Genomic DNA, 21712 nt, shown 5'->3' on the forward strand with positions numbered 1-21712 from the left:
CCTTGGGAAAGGTATACTGGGAAATATAGTGGTCCCTTGGGTGTCCACTGGAGCTTGATTCCAGGAACCCCTGATATCAAACTCCAAACTCGTCCCATTATATACAATGCCATAGTAAAAAAAATCCCTTATATAAAATGGCAAACTCCAGTGTCAGAGAAACCCTAAGGAGCTGTGAAATGGTGGAAGGTTAAAACGGGGTATACCTACAATTCAGTGTAGTGCTCTGCACATGGCAAAATCAAGGTTTACCTTCCCCCTCCGCCTTAAATATTTTCAAGCCATGGGTGGTTGAATCCATGGATACAGAATCCATGGATATGGAGAAATGATTGTACTGAAAAGAAGACAGTCCCCTCTCCCAACCCCATATTATCTGTCAAAGTCAGAATGCATACACAAGCATACACTTCAGGCATTAAATGAGAACAGAACAATATCCTAAATACCCCTCACCCACATAGGGTAAAAGTATGATAGCTGGGACCCAGTGCTGCTAGCGCTACGCTGATAGCGCAACGGTGGTTGTGAATGAGGGAAGGGAACACGTGGGCAACCACGTGAGCGAGAGAGCGGACGGAATGAGAGACACAGATGTGACAGAGTCAGGAAGATAGTTCGTAGCTGCATTGGAAGGAAGGATAAAAAGGAGAGGAGACATACCAGGAGTGGTGAGAAATTAATCAAATCCAGTTTATTGAGGAGTTTCCCACAACCAAGCTGCCGGTGAGTTCTTTGCGGGCACATAGAATTATTGGGGAACGCCCTCCAGTTTGTCGACAGCCTGGATGTGGGCTAGCCATGAAGCTGGCGAAGACAGGTGCACTGTCTCGCACACCCTTCTCTAATTCTGACCTGCATTGCACTACCAGCGTACCCCAACCACCGTTGTGGAAACAGCGTAGCGCTAGCAGCATTGGGTCCCAGCTATCATACTTTTTACCGACACCCTGGCTTATCTTCAAATATGCGAAGGTAAAGTTGGAAAGAGGAGTTAAGAAGACTTAAGAAGAGAAGAAGCTTTGGTGCCTGCTCAAAGAACAACTCCTTCTCCCCATCTGCACAGAAGCCTACTGAATTTTCCTTTGACATTCTGGACATTGAGGGTAGGGTTGACATGAGTGAAAACTGGAGAAGGCTTGCGTACCTTAAAGAATAAGAAATTGCATGTTACCTTCTTTCATGAGATCCAACACATGCTGAACCAATGGTACCAGAGCTCTCTGGGATTCAAAATGACAATCTACCCCGAGGAGAGGAAGCCTGTGTCCCAAATTGCAAAGAGAATTTGCCCAAGATAATGTGGACTGCAAAGCCATTGCTTGAAATAGAAGATTTTCTCTATTTTCTAAGGAATAAGATACCCAAACTTGTTTACCTGTTCTCTAAAGGTAATCCAAACTTGCACTGGAATCCCCCCTCACTATCTTAATGGTAAATGGGTTTTCTGCCTCCCATGGCTCTCAAAAAATCCTGGAAAAAATTGCTATACTGACTATCTCAAACTTGCACTAATTTTTATTAAGTTGGGTTGTAAGCCTTTCTGAGGCTTTTGAAAAGGAAGGATAAAAGGGCTTAAAAGAAATACTGAGTAAATTATATTCTCCATTCCAGCCCTCGCGATAGCTCTTGTAGATGTGATAGGCATCTAGGGGGGAAAATATCATCAGGTGTGCTTTTCTCCCATCATTACAACACTGTGATTAGAAATGCCACACCAGGTAAATTTCTGTCATTTTTAAAAGTACAGGATTCCAGGACTTGGGAACTGTACTTATAAACCTTATGGCAACCCTCATCATTTTTATATTCATTTTAGCCTCATGGAAGGTTTGGCAGGCACTATAATTCATAAAGTATAGAAGGGGGAAAGGACCAATGTGCAAATATATTTGTTTACGATTTGGTCAATTATCAGAGCAAACAATGCAGGCCACTCTCCAATCCTTCCAAATTTAGGTCCATCACCCCCGCCAATCTAAAATGAAGTGCTTTTGAGTGCAACCAACCCAAAAGCCACAAGAAAAGGCAAAAACTTGAATTATATTTGAATGCTTTCCCTGGAAGGAGCCCAACTTTCTTCCCCTTTTGTTTTCTTTTAGACTAGCATCCGAATTTGTCTTTCCAGAGGTTTCCCCCACTTGATATTTACAAGCTGTGGCTGAGTTTTAATATGGATTGGATGGATAAAGTGGAGGCTGGAAGGGAGACTCATTTTTGTCTCAACACAGTGGTTATTTGTTTTGTATCAAAAGCATTGCATAAAACTGCAGTTTTATAAACTGCAGTATAAAATTGATAAAATAGGTGGAGCGCAGGCGGCTAAATATATTTTGACCAAAAACGGGCAATAGCAATGGCATTGTCTGTAGCCTGCAACAATTCTTCCTCTGTACATGAGGCAGGGCATAGTGGACAAGAGTACAAATGCGGAGTTGTCTGTTCTGCTCCACAATCACACAAGGTGTGGGATTCTTTTAGGTAGTGCCATTTTGCCAGGTTGTCTTTTCATCTGCCCATTCCATTTCTGAGTCTACTCAGGGACTTCCAAGTTGCCCATTCTTGGTTTGCCCCTGGAGGAAGACCCTCATGGGGGGCCATCCAGTTGGGATTTCCTGGTTTAGCTGCCCAGAGGGATACCCTTGTTGTTGCTGGGGGAACGCCAAGAGGACTGGTAGTTCTCTTAAAGCTTTTCCTTGATTTGAGTCTACTGGGAGGAGGCTGGTAGCCATGTAGTGGATTGCTTTCACAGTGTTCAACCTTTTTTCTCTCACATTTAGCAGCAACTTCCCGTCGCACATCGGGGGGGGGGGGCAATGGCAGGTAACTTGTAGAGTTTATCAACAGGTGTAGGTTTAAGACATCCTGTGATTATTCTGCATATTTCCTTCAATGCTATGTTCATATGCTTTGCATGGGCAGACCTATGCCAAACAGGGCATGCATACTTGGCAGTTGAGTAAGACAAGGCTAGGGCTCATGTTCTTACTAATTTTGGGTCTGCTCCCAAAACTGGGGGATATGGAAAGAGCCTCCTCGAAGGCTGAGTAAATACAGTCGGGTGTCCCCCGGGCAATGTTTCTTGTAAACGGCTAATCTTTCCAAACCCAAAAGCATTGCTTTTAAATATTTAAATACAGTGGTAGAGATATACCTATTTCGAGCAGAGTTTTCTGAACCAATGTGTCCCTTAACAGAATCCGAAGCAGTTTGAGGAGGGGGGAAAAACAGACTCATCTATTACATCTGTGTCTTGCCTGATTATATTTGCTTCCAAAATATTCAGACTAGTGTTTGGGAAGAAGTGTGGTACTTGCTTAGGTCACACAGTGAGCTTCGTAACCAAGTGGGGTTTTGAATCCAGGTCCCCCACATACAAGCCAAGCTTCCATTTACTGTGTCACAATGGTTCGGGTTATTATTTGAACAGCCGTCTGTTTTCCCCCCAAGGTCCCTTCTGAATCTTACATACCGTGTTTCAAGCTATTATGCTTGGCCCAGGAACAGCAAGCGGATGACAGCTACTGTCTCCTTTCCACGCCTTTTTAAAAATGCAAAAATCTAGCCCTTCTCTTTTAATATTTCTGATGTTGGTGACCAGTGTCAGCTCTCCCCATACAGTAACCGCTTTAAAGCACTGCATAGAGCACCGCATTAAAAATTAATTACACATGCTATTTTATTGATAGTGCATAATGTAATGAGCACCAGCTGTGCTAAACATCCAAACTCCTTTTTAAGATAGCTATAAAAGAAAGAAAGAAAGAAAGAAAGAAAGAAAGAAAGAAAGAAAAGACGCAAGCTACACTTCCAAATGTTTCTCCTGTCAGAGGAGGGGGGAACGAAAAAACCAGCAACATCTTGTATGGATTTGAACAGAATTCTTTGATTTAGCTCTACATTTGGAGCGTTTGAAGAGTTCAAGCTCTTCGGCTCGGGTATTAGAATTAAAACCAGTTAACTCTCTAACTGTTGGAGCCATCATCTCAGCTATATCCTCGTTAATTTAGATAGTTTCTGTTGGCATTTTCACCTGTAAAATACTCAGACACCCACACACTTAGAAAAAAAATCACTAGATGCCAAGAAGTTGCAAATGTTCTCCTAAACACCTTTAAATGCTGTTACCACTGGTTCTTCACTTTCAACGAAGGAGGATTTACCAGCTTACATTGAATCTGATGTCTTTCAAAAACATTAGTGTTCATCTTAAATTAATAATACAAGAAATACTCCGGGTGAGGAAAAATTCCCCCTATCAATAACACTAATTCTGGCGGTCTCTTTCTTTTCTCTATAGTCCCTGTAATATTCATTAACTTCATTCTTGCAATAATTGTGTATTTTTAAAATCATGAATTTTTTTAAAAAAAACGTAATGTATTCAGCCACATTGTTTGATTGGGAGATGTGTAGCTAGATAAACAGATACAACTGTTTATAATATTTTAATTTTTTAAAAAAATAACACATCTGCACACAACATAATTCAGACATACAAATTCTATTATTCCAGCTGCTAAATGCATTATATTCAAGTCAATAAATATAAATAATGCTGAATAATAGAGTCCCCACCCCATCCTACCCAAAAGGATGAAGTTTAGCATATTTTAGCCTTGTTTTTCCAGTAGGGGAAAAATGCTCTATTTCATATCTCTATATTGCATGTACTCTTTGTCTTTCTTTGGCATACATATATATTCTCCTTACCATCTTTTCTCAGCCCTGTGACCCTGAGAACTGGGGACAATTTGCTTTCATATCTAAGTGTAGGCATGTGGTAGCTGTTCATGAGAAATTCATCCGGGCACAAATGCAAGAATAGTACCATATCTGCTGTGTTCTCTTTAAGCCCTGATGAGTTTAAGAAGCTTTTTTAAAAAATGGTTAAGTTTTCATTCTCCACTCTGATTACTGTTTTGTTTTCCCATTGATCCTCCAGTTTTAATAAAACCCAGTCTGGAGTGAAACAAAAGCTTGCTTCTTGTTTGAGTATGAAATGTGCAGAACACATACCATATCATTAACATAAACGTTTCTGAAATAATACTGCTTTCTAGACAGACTGTATTAATTGCATCAAGCTCTTTTATTTTTTTCCCCTTTCTTTTTTCCTTTTTTTTTCCTCCAGCAAGGGTGGTCTCATCTAGGCTTCTTATTGGTTGGCTTTGGCTTAGAAACTCAACTCAACAATACATATAACATAGTAATATATAATACTAATAGTGTGCTGGGCTAATAATATAATATATTATATACACTATAATATTGATAATATTGTAATACAATATGCTATTATTAATAATACAATATAATAATTTTATATTTCATATTACATGTAATATTACTAATAATATTACAGTATAATGGTATAGTACAATATAGTAATATATAATACTAATATAGTGCTGTGCTAATAATGTAATATATTGTATACACATATAAAGTTGATAATATTATAATGTAATGTGATATAATACTAAATAATAATACAATATAATAATTTTATATTTCATATTACATGTAATATTACTAATAGCCTGAAGAAGAGAAGGCTGAGAGGAGATATGATAGCTATGTATAAATATGTGAGAGGAAGCCACAGGGAGGAGGGAGCAAGCTTGTTTTCTGCTTCCCTGGAGACTAGGACGCGGAACAATGGCTTCAAACTACAAGAGAGGAGATTCCATCTGAACATGAGGAAGAACTTCCTGACTGTGAGAGCCGTTCAGCAGTGGAACTCTCTGACCTTAAACAGAGGCTGGATGGCCATCTGTCAGGGGTGCTCTGAATGCAATATTCCTACTTCTTGGCAGGGGGTTGGACTGAATGGCCCATGAGGTCTCTTCCAACTCTATGATTGTATGATTCTACAGTATAGTGGTATAGTACAATATAGTAATATATAATACTAATATTGTGCTCTGCTAATAATGTAATATATTGTATGCACATATAATATTGATAATATTATAATGTAATACAATATAATAATAAAATATAATAATTTTATTTTTCATATTACATGTGATATTACTAATAATATTACAGTATAATGGTACAATACAATATAGTAATATATAATACTAATATTGTGCTATGCTAATAATACTAATAATATAATATATTGTATATACATATAACTTGTAAGCCGCTCTGAGTCCCCTTCGGGGTAAGAAGGGCAGCATATAAATGTCATAAATAAATGAATATAAGGATAATAGTGAAAAGGGGATGAGATAATTTTACTGTAAATACTCATATCCGAAAAAGCCACATTGAATACTTATAAAAAAAATTGCTTTCCTGCTATACACTTTTTTAAAGTATGTGAAGAAAACAGCCATAGGGAGAGGCGGCTAATAAACAAAATTGTAATTGCCATCATGATACAAAACAGCAAGGAGAAGAAATCCAAGCTGATGCTAACTTTTCAAGATCACTCATAATTTTTAGAATATGTTAACAATGTAGCTGAAGACCCTGGTATTTGAGAGAGATTATTTTGCACTTTTAGAGCTAAGCCCCCAACTCAAACACAAAGAGGGTCTTGGACCTTGAACCTCATAGCCTTGCCCATTAATCAAGCCTGACAGTGCCCACCTCCCTTTTTAAAAATTATGCACAATTCATTACTTCTTTCCACCTCTTATATCCTGTAGTATGCAAGGAATAAAAACCTCTTGTACTGTTTGTGATTGTGTGTCTATGTGTAAACCTACCAGACAGAATTAATTATTTTTCTACAAGTTCAGCCATTGTATGTTACAGAAAGTACTGGGGAAAGGTATGTGCTTATTGGCAAAACTAAAGATAACATGTAATGATTATTACCTCTTGTCTTCTTGGCTTGCAAAGTCTCTTTTCTATTGCATTCGCTCCATTTTTCATTTTCATAGAAAAGATATCAGCAGCTAAAAGCCATGGGGCCGAACCTGGACTAGGTAAGGATGACACCAAGCACACAGTCGATAGCTTAAAGACAAAAGTGGTGTCTTTTTAATGTATGAGCCACTCCCTGGATCTACCCATTTTCTTTCTCCAATTTCATAGCTTTTTCATCCGGTATATCTATTTGACTGTATGACATTATTTTCAACTGTGTACTCGCTTCAGTGCATTGACAGAAACACAATAGAAAGTGATAGCCACATAGTAGCTAGATAGGAAGCACTGGAGAGTGCCATTGGTAGCTAGTAAACTGCTGGAACATGGGTCTTTAGGTCAGTGGTTTTCAACCTGGGGTCCCCAGATGTTTTTGGCCTTCAACTCCCAGAAATCCTAACAGCTGGTAAACTGACTGGGATTTCTGGGAGTTATAGGCTAAAAACATCTGGGGACCCCAGGTTGAGAACCACTGCTTTAGGTTGTCAAAGGACCCTTCTACACACGCTGTAAAATCCAGAAGTATCTGGGTTTAAAAAAAGAGGGGGGGGGGACAATGTTTAGCCAAAGTGAGGGAGGAATCGGGTTAAGAGATAAAAATGCAGGTGTTAAAAAGTGTGCTTAAAACCCAATTCAGACAGAAAAAGTGCACCTTTGCATGACTGTATATCCCTGCCGTCATGCAAAACACGCACTTTCCTTCCCTCCCCCTTGTGTAGTCTGCTCCAGCGCACGTGCGCTTTAAAAAACTTTGAAACAGCTGATCAACCTATCAAACAGACACACAGGTGGTTCAAAGGAAGTATAAATGGAGAGCAATTAGAACTCTCTTAAACTTTTTATTTTATACTTTATAATCATAAACAGAAGTTGAATTAAAAATTGGGGGAAGAGAAATCCGTTAAAAGCTTGTTTTTAAAAAATTCACTCCATTATGCATTGTATTTCATATACACACATGCAAATCTGCTTATGTTTATATTAAGATATTTGCATGTGCGCATATATGGTCCAGCACATAAGAGAGAATTTTTTTAAAAAAAAAAACTTGTCGGATGCTCCCCCAGTCATCCTCCATCTTGATCCGCTACGGAGGAAGACTTTGAGGATGGCATGTGACAATATCCCAGGACTGATAGGTCTGAGTGCAGATCTACTGTCAGGTTCCGGGATCAGTTCTAAAACCTGGATTTTGACACTGTCTGGAATTACCCACATTTTGGGGTTATGCAATACAACTATTGTGCTGCTGACTATCATGACAAAGAATGCTTCTCTACATGCAAAAAGGATCAACTCATTCACATCATGCCACCTAGTACTAAATTCTGTTTCCCCGATCTAAGACTCCATATACACCTCAATATCTTGAGAAGCCTTCAAAGAAAAAGCTTTTAAGAAGACGGAGCAATCACCCAAGTTAGAATATCAGACAGCCTCATATGTTAAAGCTTCCTATGTTTGTTTATTTGTTCATCTTCCTCCGTAACAGAGGACCTGATCAACAAAACAGCCCCTAATATCAGGTGACAGAAGAATTAAAGAAAGTTGCTTTGAGGGACTGGCTCAAGGATTCTGACCAATGTAATCCTAAAGCATAATTTTTCTGTGATCCCACTGTCTATTACATGACTACCGAATTTTCAATACCTTAACAAAATTTTGAAATTGGACTCTGCATACACTGTCAGGCTTGAGGCTGAGCAAGTGTGAGGCAGTGTAGATGAGGCCTGAGCGTCCATGGCTTAGAGGAGGTTCTAAGTTTGCTCTCTAATGCTCAAACCACTACACCATGCTGGCTCCAGAAGTATATAACTACTATTATTAGGTTGGGGATCCCCGCGGGTGAAATGTGATGGTGTGTGACACTGTTGAAGTTTTTTTGAGTAAGTAAGGCAGAACAAAATATAAATGTTCCTATATATAAATTTTAAACACAGTCATCAAATAAAGTATGAAGATAAAGTAGGTTTTGGAGGAAGGCATAACAGTGAATTAGTTCACTGTATCAGTGTTTTTCTCTAGGCATGTGAGCCAAGACATATATATGGATAAAATGAAATGCCAGGGAGCATATGCAAAATATATATCATACCTATGAGTGTGGTTTTCTGTAAACATTTCCAGGTCTTGTTGCTTCCATCCAACTTGCATGATTTCATCAGAACTACTTCCAATTTTCTTTCTTTTCTTTTTTTTAAGTTTTCAGAGCAAGTTAATCAGAAAAAGAAGCAATGTGTTGGTTTTGATCCATGCACCACAAGCCTGTGAATTTTGTGACTCTTTTCCAGCTTCTAATTAAACAGACACTAAAAATGTTGCAACAGGAGAAACCAATAGAGCAGGCAGATGCCTTTCCTTGGAGGCAGAAAGGACATGGCAATAGAGACGTCTGTAGATACTTAAAAGCAACATTCAAGGGAGTGGACCCAACTTGCAAAACTCTGTTCCCTATCCTGGCTTTATAAGGAATTCAAAGCCTGTGGGTGAAGTGAGTTAGCAAGAACAAAAAGAAAAAGAAAGGTCAATTTTAATAGAAAACAATTGACTTGTGTGTGCTGTTATAATCTCTGAAGCTCACATCTTCTCAATACTGAGCCCCACTGAGCTCCATGGGGGTTACTCCCAGATAAGTGGGTAAAACAGTGTAGCTTGATCACAAATCTTTTGCACTACTGAGTCCCAGTGCTATTGGTGAGACTTAGGGCGGATTCAGACAGGCAGTTATCCCAGGATCATTTGCTTTAACAATGCGGATGTTTCTGGGGGCCTCTCTACACCCACCCCAGAAAGCACATGCTTTCTGGGGTGGGTGTTCAGATGCTCTCATGGGACTGACCTGCAAGAACATCTGGAAGTCCTACCACCTCCCCCAAAGTCTCGAAACCCCTTTGAAAAGTAAAGAAAAACTTACTTTTCAGGGGTTGGGGAGCTTTGGGGGATGGGATTGAATATCCCCACAGTTTTCCAGACTAATTTAGTCCGGAAAACTGTGGGAATAGTGTCTGGACTGCAAACACCAAAAAGGCGCGGAATAAATCCACTAATTAATTAGCTACAAACCAGCGTTTTCCTGGTTTGTAGCAAATTAATTCGGCATTGTCCAAGACATCATCTAGACAGCCCCTTGTTTACTGTGGGAGTTGCCGCAATAAAGGGGCTATCTGGGTACTCCCCTAGGGCCCTTCTGTACAGCCATATAACCTAGAATATCAAGGCAGATAATCCACAATATCTGCTTTGAACTGGATTATCGGCGTCACATTGCCATATAATCCAGTTCAATGGGAATTTTATACAGCTTCTTAAACTGCCCCTATATTTCAGGATTTGATCCCAGATTATCTTCTTGTCCCAGATTATCTAGCAATGGAGACTAATATAATCCAGTTTAAAGCAGATAATCTGTGATTAGATCCTGGGATATAGGGCAGTGCATTAAGGACCTTAATCACCAGGTAAGGGGATATAGGATTGCAGCCCAAGAGGCTTCATGCCAAGATGAAATGTGTGATCATAGCCCCTTGTGACACTGAACAAGTGTGGCAATTAGTACAATACGATGTAAACAAAAAATGTCATACAGAAATACTAATAAAATGTATCTTCAGTGACAGATTTTTATGAATTATAATTTACTTCCCTCCTGAATCTTTACTTCTTCAACATCTTGCTGCAACTATGAGATTGAGGGTACACCAAATTGAAAAGTGATTGAATGATATGTTCTGTATTCCATTTTAGGAGTTTTGCAGAGGACAAAACCCAACCTTAAATTACCCAAAACAGAAAACTAAGCAATTAAAATTCATATTCTTTCAGGGAAACACTAGTTGAACAGGGACCTAGAAGATTGTGTTCTCACTATAATGTGCTTCAAATATTACCCATTTTCCTCCCTTCTTTCTACTGAAGGAAATAAGAGGTTAAGATCCCCTTCTTCAAAGGAGAGAATAGGTTTAGTTCTAACAAAACTTGACCAACTACTGTCACAAACACTTAGCACTTGCTTTGATATTAATGTACTTGGTAAATGCTGTAGACTTCAGCAATAACAACAGGAAGCCATGATAGCAGCAGGTTGATCCCCCGCTCAAATCTGGCACAGCTTGTTCAGCAAACAGATCAGTCCAAAAACTAACATTGCATAATAATAAAGTAGAAAGTGAAAGAATGCAAGAGTCTCCTGCTTCTATATTCCTCCACTGAGTTACTCTTTCCTTCCCCATTCTTAGTTTTACTCTCTCCAGTGTTGGAATCTGTTTATCTTCGAAGTAGAGAGCAAACACAACACTGCTTGTCATGCTGAATTTTCTATATGGCAAAAGCTTGTGTCTATATTATGACAAATAAATGCTGTGGATTTGAAACACCTATATGGAAAGCATTAACAGGAACAACAGTAATAACAACAAAGCCTACATCATCCAACCACAGAAGTGGGGAGGAGGGGGGGATACTGAGACACAATACCGTTTCTCTCCCATAATTCAATAGATCTACACATGAACATATGACGCTTCTTCATATGGAGTCATATCATTAAATCTACGAAATTACAAACTGAGAGCAAAAGCATCAAAGATTCCAACGGCAACTTAAAGATTAACAAATCTATTACAGCACATATTTTTGTGGATTATATCAGCACAGTGTTATCCAGATGGAATGTTCTCTAGAATTTCAGGAATGTCTACAGCACACAAATGGTTGCAAGTGGTAATATAGACAGTGAGGGCAAAGCAAAATTGAATGGAAAAAAGCATTCAGTGTCTATGATTCCACAACCAACCGTGGATACTCCATAGATCCCTGAAAATGATAGAATCATAGAGTTGAAAGTGACCTCATGGGTCATCCAGGCCAACCCCCTGCCAAGAAGCAGGAAAACTGCATTCAAAGCACACACACACACCCCAACAGACAACCATCCATCCTCTGCTTGAAGGCCTCCAAAGTAGGAGCCTCCACCAATCTGAAAAACAGTTACTGCATCTAATGTTGTGAGCTTTAATTCATGAGAGCTCATGGTAGAGTGGATGTGTCAAGTTTTTAAGTTTGCCACAGTAATATTTGTTGCATTAGGTGCACACAGGTACCACGTTGGAAATACAAATTAGTAGTAACAAGAGACCCAGCATGGTATAATTGTATGAGTGTTCCACTCATGCATAAAAACACACATTTTCTCTGCCAATGGCAAATCACCACTGAATACATCTTGCCACTACCACCCCTATGATATGGTTACTTTAGGCTGGAGTTGATTTGAAAGCACATAACAAGAACAACAAATGTTCTAGACTCTCTGCCCATTATCCAAGCACACTCCAAAAGGGGGCCCAGGAAGAGAAATATAGTCCATTGGGGGGGAGTTGAAGGAGGAAAACAATTTCCCCCCTTTTTTGCCTATTTCCCCATGTCATAAACGAGTATTTATTTATTTATTTATTTACAACATTTGCAACTCAGGGAGGCGTACAAGTCGGCAACAATTAGATGCCATATATAAAAATATGTACGTCAATAAAAAGCAAAAACTTCACAATGCATTTAAAAACCATAAAAGCAATGAATAATAAAAATTATAAAAACTATGTCTTCTTGTTTCCATGATAGCAACATGGGTGTGGGGAATATCAGGAAAACAAAGGGAAATGGTTTTATTCTTTCAGCACCACCCCCTTGGTAAAATGGCCCATCCTTTTCTGTCTAGGTCCCCTTTTGGTCTCTGCCCGGACAATAGAAGAGTACCCAGAAGTCTTTCCAAGATCAGTAGTCTCCTTTCTACAGGAACTCAAAGACAATGTCACAATGCTTTAATATATCAGCTACACTTCTTGTTCATTTCCAAGAGCAATTGAAGGTGCTGGTAAGATGACTAGGTCAGCATCAGGTGGCAGAATGGCTGGTGTTTAAGGCCAAAGCTGTGTGGACTGTGTGGTTTTAAATTAGCCTAGCCCTTAGGCATAGTACAAAAGTGTTCCACCAATGGTGCTGAGAAAAGATTCAACTACATAACCAGTCAGCTTTTGTACATGGAATTGATGTGAAAATCCATCTTGTCATTCATCTCAGACAGCAAAAATTTATCAGTCCTGTGCTGGCTATTCCTTTGCAGGCACCTGAGACCGAGCTATTTGGTTCACCAGCAAACTGATGATAGTTTCTTTTTCAATAAGCTTTTGATATCTGAGCTTTCCAGATTACTGTGTATTAAATCATCTCTCTCTCTTTCTCTCTCATTTTTAATATTGTGCTGTTGTTATTTTTAGATGTTTTACTTCCTTTTAATGACTCCACTACTCCAATGTAGTAAGTTTTTATTATCTGTTTTTAACAGGGCAAAGTAAACTATAGAATTTACTATAAATTAAAATAAATAAATCTTCTGTAAGCATTGCACTGTGGTTGCTCTCCTCCTTTGGCGATAAGTCCTCTATCTTCTAATCTGATGCTCCTTGCCCTCACCCTGAAACTTCAACATCCTTTCACACCCTTAATATGATCTGTTTCTCATATCTTGATATGTTGTGGCCATGATACACTCCTCCAGCTCTGTAATTCTAAGTCACCCTCTGGACTTAAATAACATTGCCCATTTTTCCTTGATGCCTTTTTATGTCTGGCACTGTCTCCCAGAAAAGCTACCTAATATGACCTCATTCTCTTTCCCCCTCTTCTTCCAAAACTCAGCTTCATAACCATTATTGTTTCATAGTCATGCCCACATGAAAAATCTCTAAGTATACCTAGAGGCATCTCTTCGCATACACCTTTTTTATTTCCTCTCCTTTTCCTTCTGATTTACATTTGGACTGTAAGCTCGTTGGATCAAGGTGCTCCATTTTAAATGCTCTTATAAAGAACTGTGTGCAAGGACACTGTTCTTTAAAAAAAAACAAAGCATTTGTTTGCATGCAAAAATGGGGAAAATTGTGCAGAGCATTACATATTATTTGAAGGTCTTTACATACACACTAAGGAGGCTGTTATCTAGCAGAAGCAAGGAAGTTGTCTCTGGCCTGAGATCGGCTGAAATCAGACCACAAAATTTTCATCATCACTTTTAATCTGAACAACTTGTATCATGCAAATTCTTACATAAGAAGCAAAGCAAAAGAAAAGTCCCATCCGAACCCTATGCTCCATGGTTACATGTCATTGGTTTGTGATGTGTCTTCATTTACACTGTCAGCAATATACCATAATTATTTTAAAAGATAATTATTTATAAAGATGAAGATATATATACTATTTACTTCCCATTTCTCAGGATGTAATTCAAAACAAGTTATATTTGAAAGTATAACTGGATGCTGTAAATTGTTGATCTGCCACACAAAACACACTCTCCTCACATCTGCTTGACAGTACTTCCAACAAAAAAAGAGAACAATGCGCCAGTACGAGACACAAAATGTATGACCTGGTACTTAGTCCTCTACTGTTTACTGAATCCAAGCACTCATAATTATAGAAGGAACTACAAAGTAGTTATACTGCAAAAGACGTACAGTTTTCCTCTATAAATTACAACTGTAATACGGGTTGAGTATCCTTTATTCAAAAATATTTGGAATCAGAAGGATTTTGTGTTTTTCTGGATTCTGGAATACTATCATATACATTATGAGATACTTTGGAAATGGAACTCAAGTCTAAACACAAAATTAATTTATGTTTCATAAATCTACCTAATACATATAAACTGAAGGCAATTTTACATTTATTTTTAATGATTTGTGCATGAAACAAAGTGTATGTACATTGAACCATCAGAAAGCTAATGTCTCTGCCATTTCAGATTATAGAGGATTTCAGAATTTTGTCTAAGGGATATTCAAACTCTTTAGTTATATCTCTATATCTTAATTGCAAGCAATTCATAGTAAGCTAGTTCCCATTAATCTAACTTCTCCTTTTACTCAAAAATGTTTAATCAGATCATTGCTTGATCACTTCCTGCTTAAGAACAACCCAAATTGTTATTTAGTCAATATCCTGGTCAACTTGCTGTTGTGCCTTTTAGCCATTGGTATACAGGAGAATGCTGCCTCTCACTATGGAGACAGCATACAACCATCATTACTATTAGCCACCAATAACCTTATCTTTCATGAATTTTTCTAATTCGCTCATAAAGCAAACTAAGCTAATGCTCTTAACCACAGTGAACTGCATATTTAAACAATTAGTTATGGTGAAGCAATGCTTCATTCTGTATATTCTAAATCTCCCACATCATAACTTCTCCGGATGACTATAGAATTGTTATATAATACGAGAGGTAGAGCCTCACTTATTTAACGTAAATGGGCCGGCAGAACGTTGGGTAAGCGAAAATGTTGGATAATAAGGAGGGATTAAGGAAAAGCCTATTAAACTTCAAATTATGTTATGATATTACAAATGAAGCACCAAAACATCATGTTTTACAAGAAATCGACATAAAAAGCAGTTCAATACACAGTAAAATTATGGAGTAATTACTGTATTTGTGAATTTAGGACCAAAATATCGCAATGGATCGGGGCAGGAGACAGATTGCGTTGGATAATTCAGAATGTTGGATGAGCGAAGGTTGGATAAGCGAAACTCTACTGTACTTTCATAAGGGTCACATTCACCCATTCCATATCTCCATATCTACTCTTTCAATAGTTTAAGTTTTTTAAAATGTCCTCTCTTCCAGACTAGATTCCTATCATTGCTGCACTGATGCAACAAGGGTAAATTAATGAGAGGGAAAATGGGAGACCGCGAGCATGCACTAGCAACAGAGGGAAAGTGTGTGGACCACAAGCATGCCATGTGCTTCTGAGATGAGAAGAACGCAAATCATTAGGAAGAAAGACCTCAGATGCTAAATATTATCCAATTAAGCTTAAAGTAAACAGCCCTGAGAGATGAACTCTTGATATCTGAGTACCACATTTGTGCAAGGAGCCTAAGACATTTGTTGTGGCATAAACAAAGGAGAGGCAAGAAGAGCTGGTGGCAACATCTGAGATCAATACCTCCCCACCCTGCTTCACCACTAGCCCACAAAGACAGACCAAAAGTAGGAATAGAAGAACAAACTGATTTCAATCCCTGCCTGAGAAATGGTAGGGGGATGTTTTACAGTGCATTCAACTATATCCAAGCAAAAAAGTTGCTTCCCTAGTAGGACACGTCAAGTTGGCAGCTAACCATCAGATAGTGACAATAAAACGTTTCTATTACCTGACAACTGACAATGACATCCAAATGTGCCTGATGTCTCACTGTGAGCCCCGCCAACTGAGTCTGCGCGCACACCGCAGCAAGGCAGTAGGCTCAGGCAGGGTGGGATTGAGGTCAGAGCACGGAGAGGTGGCGGTGCGATCACTGATGCGTGAGGGTGGGAGGAGGCAGTTATGGAGGCCGCTGGCAGATTTGTAGGCCTGGACGGCCCTGGGGAAAAAACAATAGAAAAATCTGTCAGTGGTACCTATGTCTGAAGGGAAAGATGGAGAACAGGAGTGATGTGCAACTGATGTGCCCTACTCACTGTGGACATCAGTTTAACAAACTTAGAAAAGAGAGGCTGAAAGCTCAAGACAGATTGAAGCCGGCAGCCATTATTAGTGTGGTGAACAAGGCCGTAAAAGTTGTAGAACTATTGTTTTATTTTATCTGGTATATCCAGGGAAACTCCTTCCCTTTTTCCCCTGATTGTTGTGAAGTGGATTTTCCCCCCTACTTGAATCTACATAAATAAGTGATGTTTATTTTCTTCCTATGACATTAACTTATTTTATTTTCTCCCTCCCTATACCATTTAAGACAGTGGTTCCCAACCTGTGGGTCCCCCGATGTTTTGGCCGTCAACTCCCAAAAATCCTAACAGCTGGTAAACTGGCTGGGATTTCTGGGAGTTGTAGGTCAAAACACCTGGGGACCCACAGGTTGCGAACCACTGATTTAAGACATCTCCTATCATATCAATCTAACTGTGGATTAGAGTTAGACTGTTAGTAACTATTTTATGGGGTTATATTTTAAGAGTTCTTCCTATAACAAGCTTAACCTTTATATATTAGTTTTTTAAGACAGTTGGGGTAAAAATATCTGCAGCCTAACATACCTCTATCAGTTTGGCCTTGCAACATGTGTGCTTTATTTCTGGAGGCATCAAACAATAGCAACAGAAAACATGCTTTAAAAAGAATGTGCCAACAGATTTTTAGAAATGCCACTTATATCATTGCTGTTCTCTTTGTCCTAAAAACCAAAATAGCTGTGCGAGAAAATTACAACAATTAGACACTCATTTTCTAACATTCTTATTAGATAACAACAATTCTGCTTCCTTTCCCATCAATTTTTTTTCACCAGCTAGTCTGTTGAAGAGCTCCGCTGAATTTGTACCACTGGATGCTTTTGTGATTCTAATAAAGGTACTGCCAGGTGTGAGTTATGATTGTACTAGGACTGATACTATCTTCTTGATAGTATCGTTCTGCCCCAGACAAGAACTTGAATGGCCCTAATTTGTTCCATTAAATAATTGGCAACTCCCAATCTACAAAAAACCAAAAAACATTTTTTTTTCTTATAAAAAATTGTGTCACAGTAAATGACGTTGGGTTTCGGGCAACACAGCCCACCTAAGACCAACATGGAAGTGTGGAGAGGAACAAGTTTGAGATGGCCAATAAGAGAAGTTATTTTAGACAATATAGATGAGACCCAAAGGGAGGCTGCTGAAGTTACACATTTGGTTGGGAACCTGATTTAAGGGGGAATTATTGTTTTATGACGCTCTAAATGCAACCAGCTAACACAAACCCGTTTGCCAAGTTGCCACCAGCATGGACAAACCTTAGCAGCAACTCGCAGCTTGAACAGCTTTTTAGGAACACCAGGAATCAAGTTCCTAGAATAAATCTAACTTGGGTCGCTATGTCCTTCTTGCCACCTGAGCTGGAGCCAGCAATGCATTTTGCAAGTTCCGTTTATGTATTCTGTTCCTTAAGTCACATCTACAAAGAACACAGTCATCGTTCTTTTTCCCTAATGGTTGAGGAGAGTGAAATATGACACTGCACCTTCAAACTGTATTATTTATCTGAAACACACGCACACATCTAGAAATCATCTGTTATTTAAAACTGTAGTCCTTGCTTCTGTACTGTTGGAAGCTCTTGCTCTCTTGGCAGCAGTCAGAATGTAAGGCTTTGACTTAAGTAATTAAATAAAAGCAGAGAAATGTGTACACACAGACACATATTGGATGAAGTTAACTTTCAGTCAGTACTAATCAGAACTCGACTGGGCTGCTAAATCCTGATTTTTGTGACTCCAGCTGCAGCCAGTGTTGACTTGAAGCCTTTGAACTGGAATAGTTAATAATCAAAAGCAGCTTCTATCAAAAGCTTATGAGTTTCATAGACTGGCAAGTTTATTTTATTTGGATTTCTGTCGTGACTCCTCCACAAAACAGACAGCAGACAATTAAGATCCAGCAGATATGAAGATAAACTACATTTTCGTAATACAGCTGAAACAACTACATAATTTCCAGGCACCAAATGTTGAAATAAAATACCTATCATCATGGGTTTGCCAGAGTTTCGCCTTATTTTCGAATCCACTGTCCTGGCATTACATTACCTGTTCGTTTGAATGATCATCTCATTTTACATGTGTCCAAGTATATAAACACTGAAAACATAGATTAAACTCCTCATTAACTGAACATTACATTTTTTCCTCCTAATTTAAATATTCCAGTCAAAAAGCTATAGAAAGCATGTTGATCTAATAGCTATACATACGAGTCCAATGGGGTACTTCATCCTTGGCAAAACACCCAGCCCTCCCGTCTGCAAGGACTGCATTTGATTTTGTCATTTATCTTAAATGGCTAAGAGACTACCAGGGCAAAACATTTGTGTGAAGCTGTTGCCAAAACCACAATTGAACGGTCTAAATCCCCAGCATAAAATACTTGAGCTCCAAAGCAGCAAGGATAACATTTGCATGCTTTTGGGAGCAGGTTTATTTCTTTGTTTTTAATAGACTCTCTGGACTCTTGGGATTCTTTTTTCAACCTTTGGATCTCACTTCAGATTATTACGCAAAGGTAAAAGAAGCCACTGACAAGAACTGTATCTACATTACAATCTGGAGATGACTTTGCATGTGCCAAACCAATGAAAGCAGATGGCAAGCTTGCAATGTCTAAATATGCAGAAACAACTTTGCTTGTCATTTGGAAAACAGTGAAATAATGGTAGGATCGTTCAATATATCAAAAAAAGATGTGCAAACAATGGAGCTTTACTAAAATTATCTTTAAAGTTCAGGGTTTTGGACAGAGAAAAAAGGGAAGAGAGGATGCTTCTACTGGCCCTTATTATCTTTCATAAGCATGAAAATTTGTTAAACTTGAAAATCCAGAAATTAGGAACTTTTAGTTTCCCACATTTTTCATAGTCACCATAACAATTCCTTGCGATGCTTCTTGGAATTAGAGAAGGTCAGAGCTATGGTGGAAATGGATTGACAATTCATGACACTTTGCAGAGATGCCATTTCACGATTACCCTATATCAGGCCCATTTGGATTCTCAAATTCTGGATTTACCAAATTTCTGGATTCTCAAGTTTAGCAAACTGAGGCCTGGAGGCCGGATTCAGCAACCAAGGTGCTTACCTCAAGCCCTCCTCATTTGCCCTGTCTTTTTGGCATAATGACACAGCAATCCCACAGCAGCTGAGAGCAATCTGGAGGACTCTCAGCTACCACGTCTTGCCCTCCTCCCAGCATAAGGATGGTGCGAGAGGCTCCATTCTTATGCTGGGAGGACTGCTCAAAGAAAGAAGGTGGCAGCTGAGAACCCTCTGGAGCACTCTCAGCCACCACCAGTCTCCCCTTCCTCCTGACATAGAGGACAGGCCAAGGATTGAGGAAGAGGATTGGAGATGTCACCACATGTTCGCTTTCCTACCAGCATAAGGATGGAACAAAAAGCCCTGCCTTTATGCTGTGAGGACAACCGGAGGATGACCCAGGACCTGCCCTGCCCCCTCCTAACCCTGCCCTCTCCTGGGCCCTAACCCTTACGGGCCCGCACCCACCCAGCATGTGAATGATCCCACTCCCTCCCAGTCTGGCCCTCCCGGCCGGGCCTGCAATGCGGTCCCAAAGCAAAAAAGTTTGTTCATGACTGCTATATACTCATGTATCAGTCCAGAAATTTTAGTCAAAAAATCAATCTAAAACTTCGGTCAATTTAGCCATGGGTCAGTGCAAGTACTATACCTTAAATCTTATTAAATAAGGAGCCATTCCTTTATCTGAGCAGAGTAGCAGAAGGTGAGATAATTATGTCAGCTTTTTCTCTTAAATGCTGAAACAGTTTTTCATATATTTTCTCAGGAATCTCTACCATAAACCTGTTATGGAGTTCTAATAGTAAAATACCTAGAATAATTTTAGGCCACTACTTCTTAAACTGTGGGTCCCAACCCCAAATGGGCTCAATGTTGAGGCCCTGAAATAAATAAATAAATAAATAAATAAATACTCTCACAGGGTCATGTAAAAAATTCTCAAGCCAAAAGGAGTTACAAGTGGGAAATTTTCAGAAGTCTTCTCTTAGTTCGAAATCTAACCAAAAATGTAGGAAAATGTAGGAATCAGTGTGATAGTGTCAAACAACTGGGCATTTACCAAATGTCAAACTGTTATTATTAAACATGCTAATGCCCTAAATCTACTCCATTGAGTTCATAGCTAAATTGAGAGATTTCTTCTCATCACATCTAACCACTATGTCACCTCAAAAGTTGAAAAATGGTAACCAGGTTGTCTTCACAAATTTGGTGCTGCTACCTCTTGCAGTAACTATAATGTATAAACAAATGGTGGGGGATTTCTGCATCCTCAGAAAAAAAAACTGAATAACTACCCACCCACCCAAATTTCTATGGTCATAAAGAGAGTGGAAAATTTTGATGAGCCATTAGCATAGACCTTTGGAAGAACAAATCTTATCCTTCATTTTCAAACATTTCTCTAGCATCTGAATTATCTGGATCTGGAAGCAACAAGACAGTACAAAGGCCACATGCTTCAACTTGAAGTGTTACCTATTTTGACCAAGGTTGTACTGTCTGTCTCCATAAACCACACCTCTATAAAGTAGAAGAGAGTGGTAGATTATCTTCTCCACTGAGTCACAGCCTTTGGGCACTTGAGTGGTTGCCAACATGACCCAGAGATAGTCAAGGTTATAGCCTCCCTATCAGGCCAAAGCAAAAATAGATTCTGAATAGGCTTCTTTTTTCAAAGCAACAAAATGTACATGAAACAACAGAATACAAAACTCTTACAACTCTCTATGGTTTATATCCACCAAAGGTTTTGGCAGCAATACTAGAGGCAAAAGCTTTTCCTCTTGATATTCTAAGAGGAAAGGAAGGATTTAAATGTTTAATGAACCAATCAATAAAAGGAAACTCAGGTCATTAGTAAATATTTTTAAAATAAAGAAAATTCCAACAGGAGCAAAAAAAAATGGGCATTTAAACTACACAGTCTAGTGATGCTTTCAACAATTTTACAATCTTTCATTACTAGACTGAAAAAAGTAGGTGAACATACAATTTTCCTCAGGAACAAACAAGGACACAACATCTGTTGGCTAAAATTATAAAGACATTTTGTTCTTTCTTCCCTTGTAGAAAATACAGCTGTTTTACCTAGCTCAGCATCTGAGTGTATTTTAATTATATCTTTGATGTTGTTCCTCAGCCGAACTGCAAAATCTACATAGTATCTGCATGCACA

At 38.9% G+C, this 21712-nt stretch overlaps 1 protein-coding gene across 6 annotated transcripts in view; it reads right to left on the minus strand.

Annotated features, from left to right (window-relative positions):
* BCL11B (BCL11 transcription factor B) overlaps positions 1–21712 on the minus strand; it is a 193320-nt gene that overhangs the window by 83557 nt on the left and 88051 nt on the right. For 4 of the 6 annotated variants that reach the window (XM_060755823.2, XM_060755796.2, XM_060755787.2 and 1 more), the window contains exon 3: positions 16117–16326. The exons of the other annotated variants lie outside the window; for them this stretch is intronic. In XM_060755823.2, the coding sequence (XP_060611806.1) occupies positions 16117–16326 (210 nt within the window). The remainder of the gene's footprint in view (positions 1–16116; positions 16327–21712) is intronic. 6 annotated transcript variants of the gene reach the window in all.

This window comes from Anolis sagrei, chromosome 1 (genome assembly GCF_037176765.1).
Source record: "Anolis sagrei isolate rAnoSag1 chromosome 1, rAnoSag1.mat, whole genome shotgun sequence".
Taxonomy (NCBI): Eukaryota; Metazoa; Chordata; class Lepidosauria; order Squamata; family Dactyloidae; genus Anolis; species Anolis sagrei.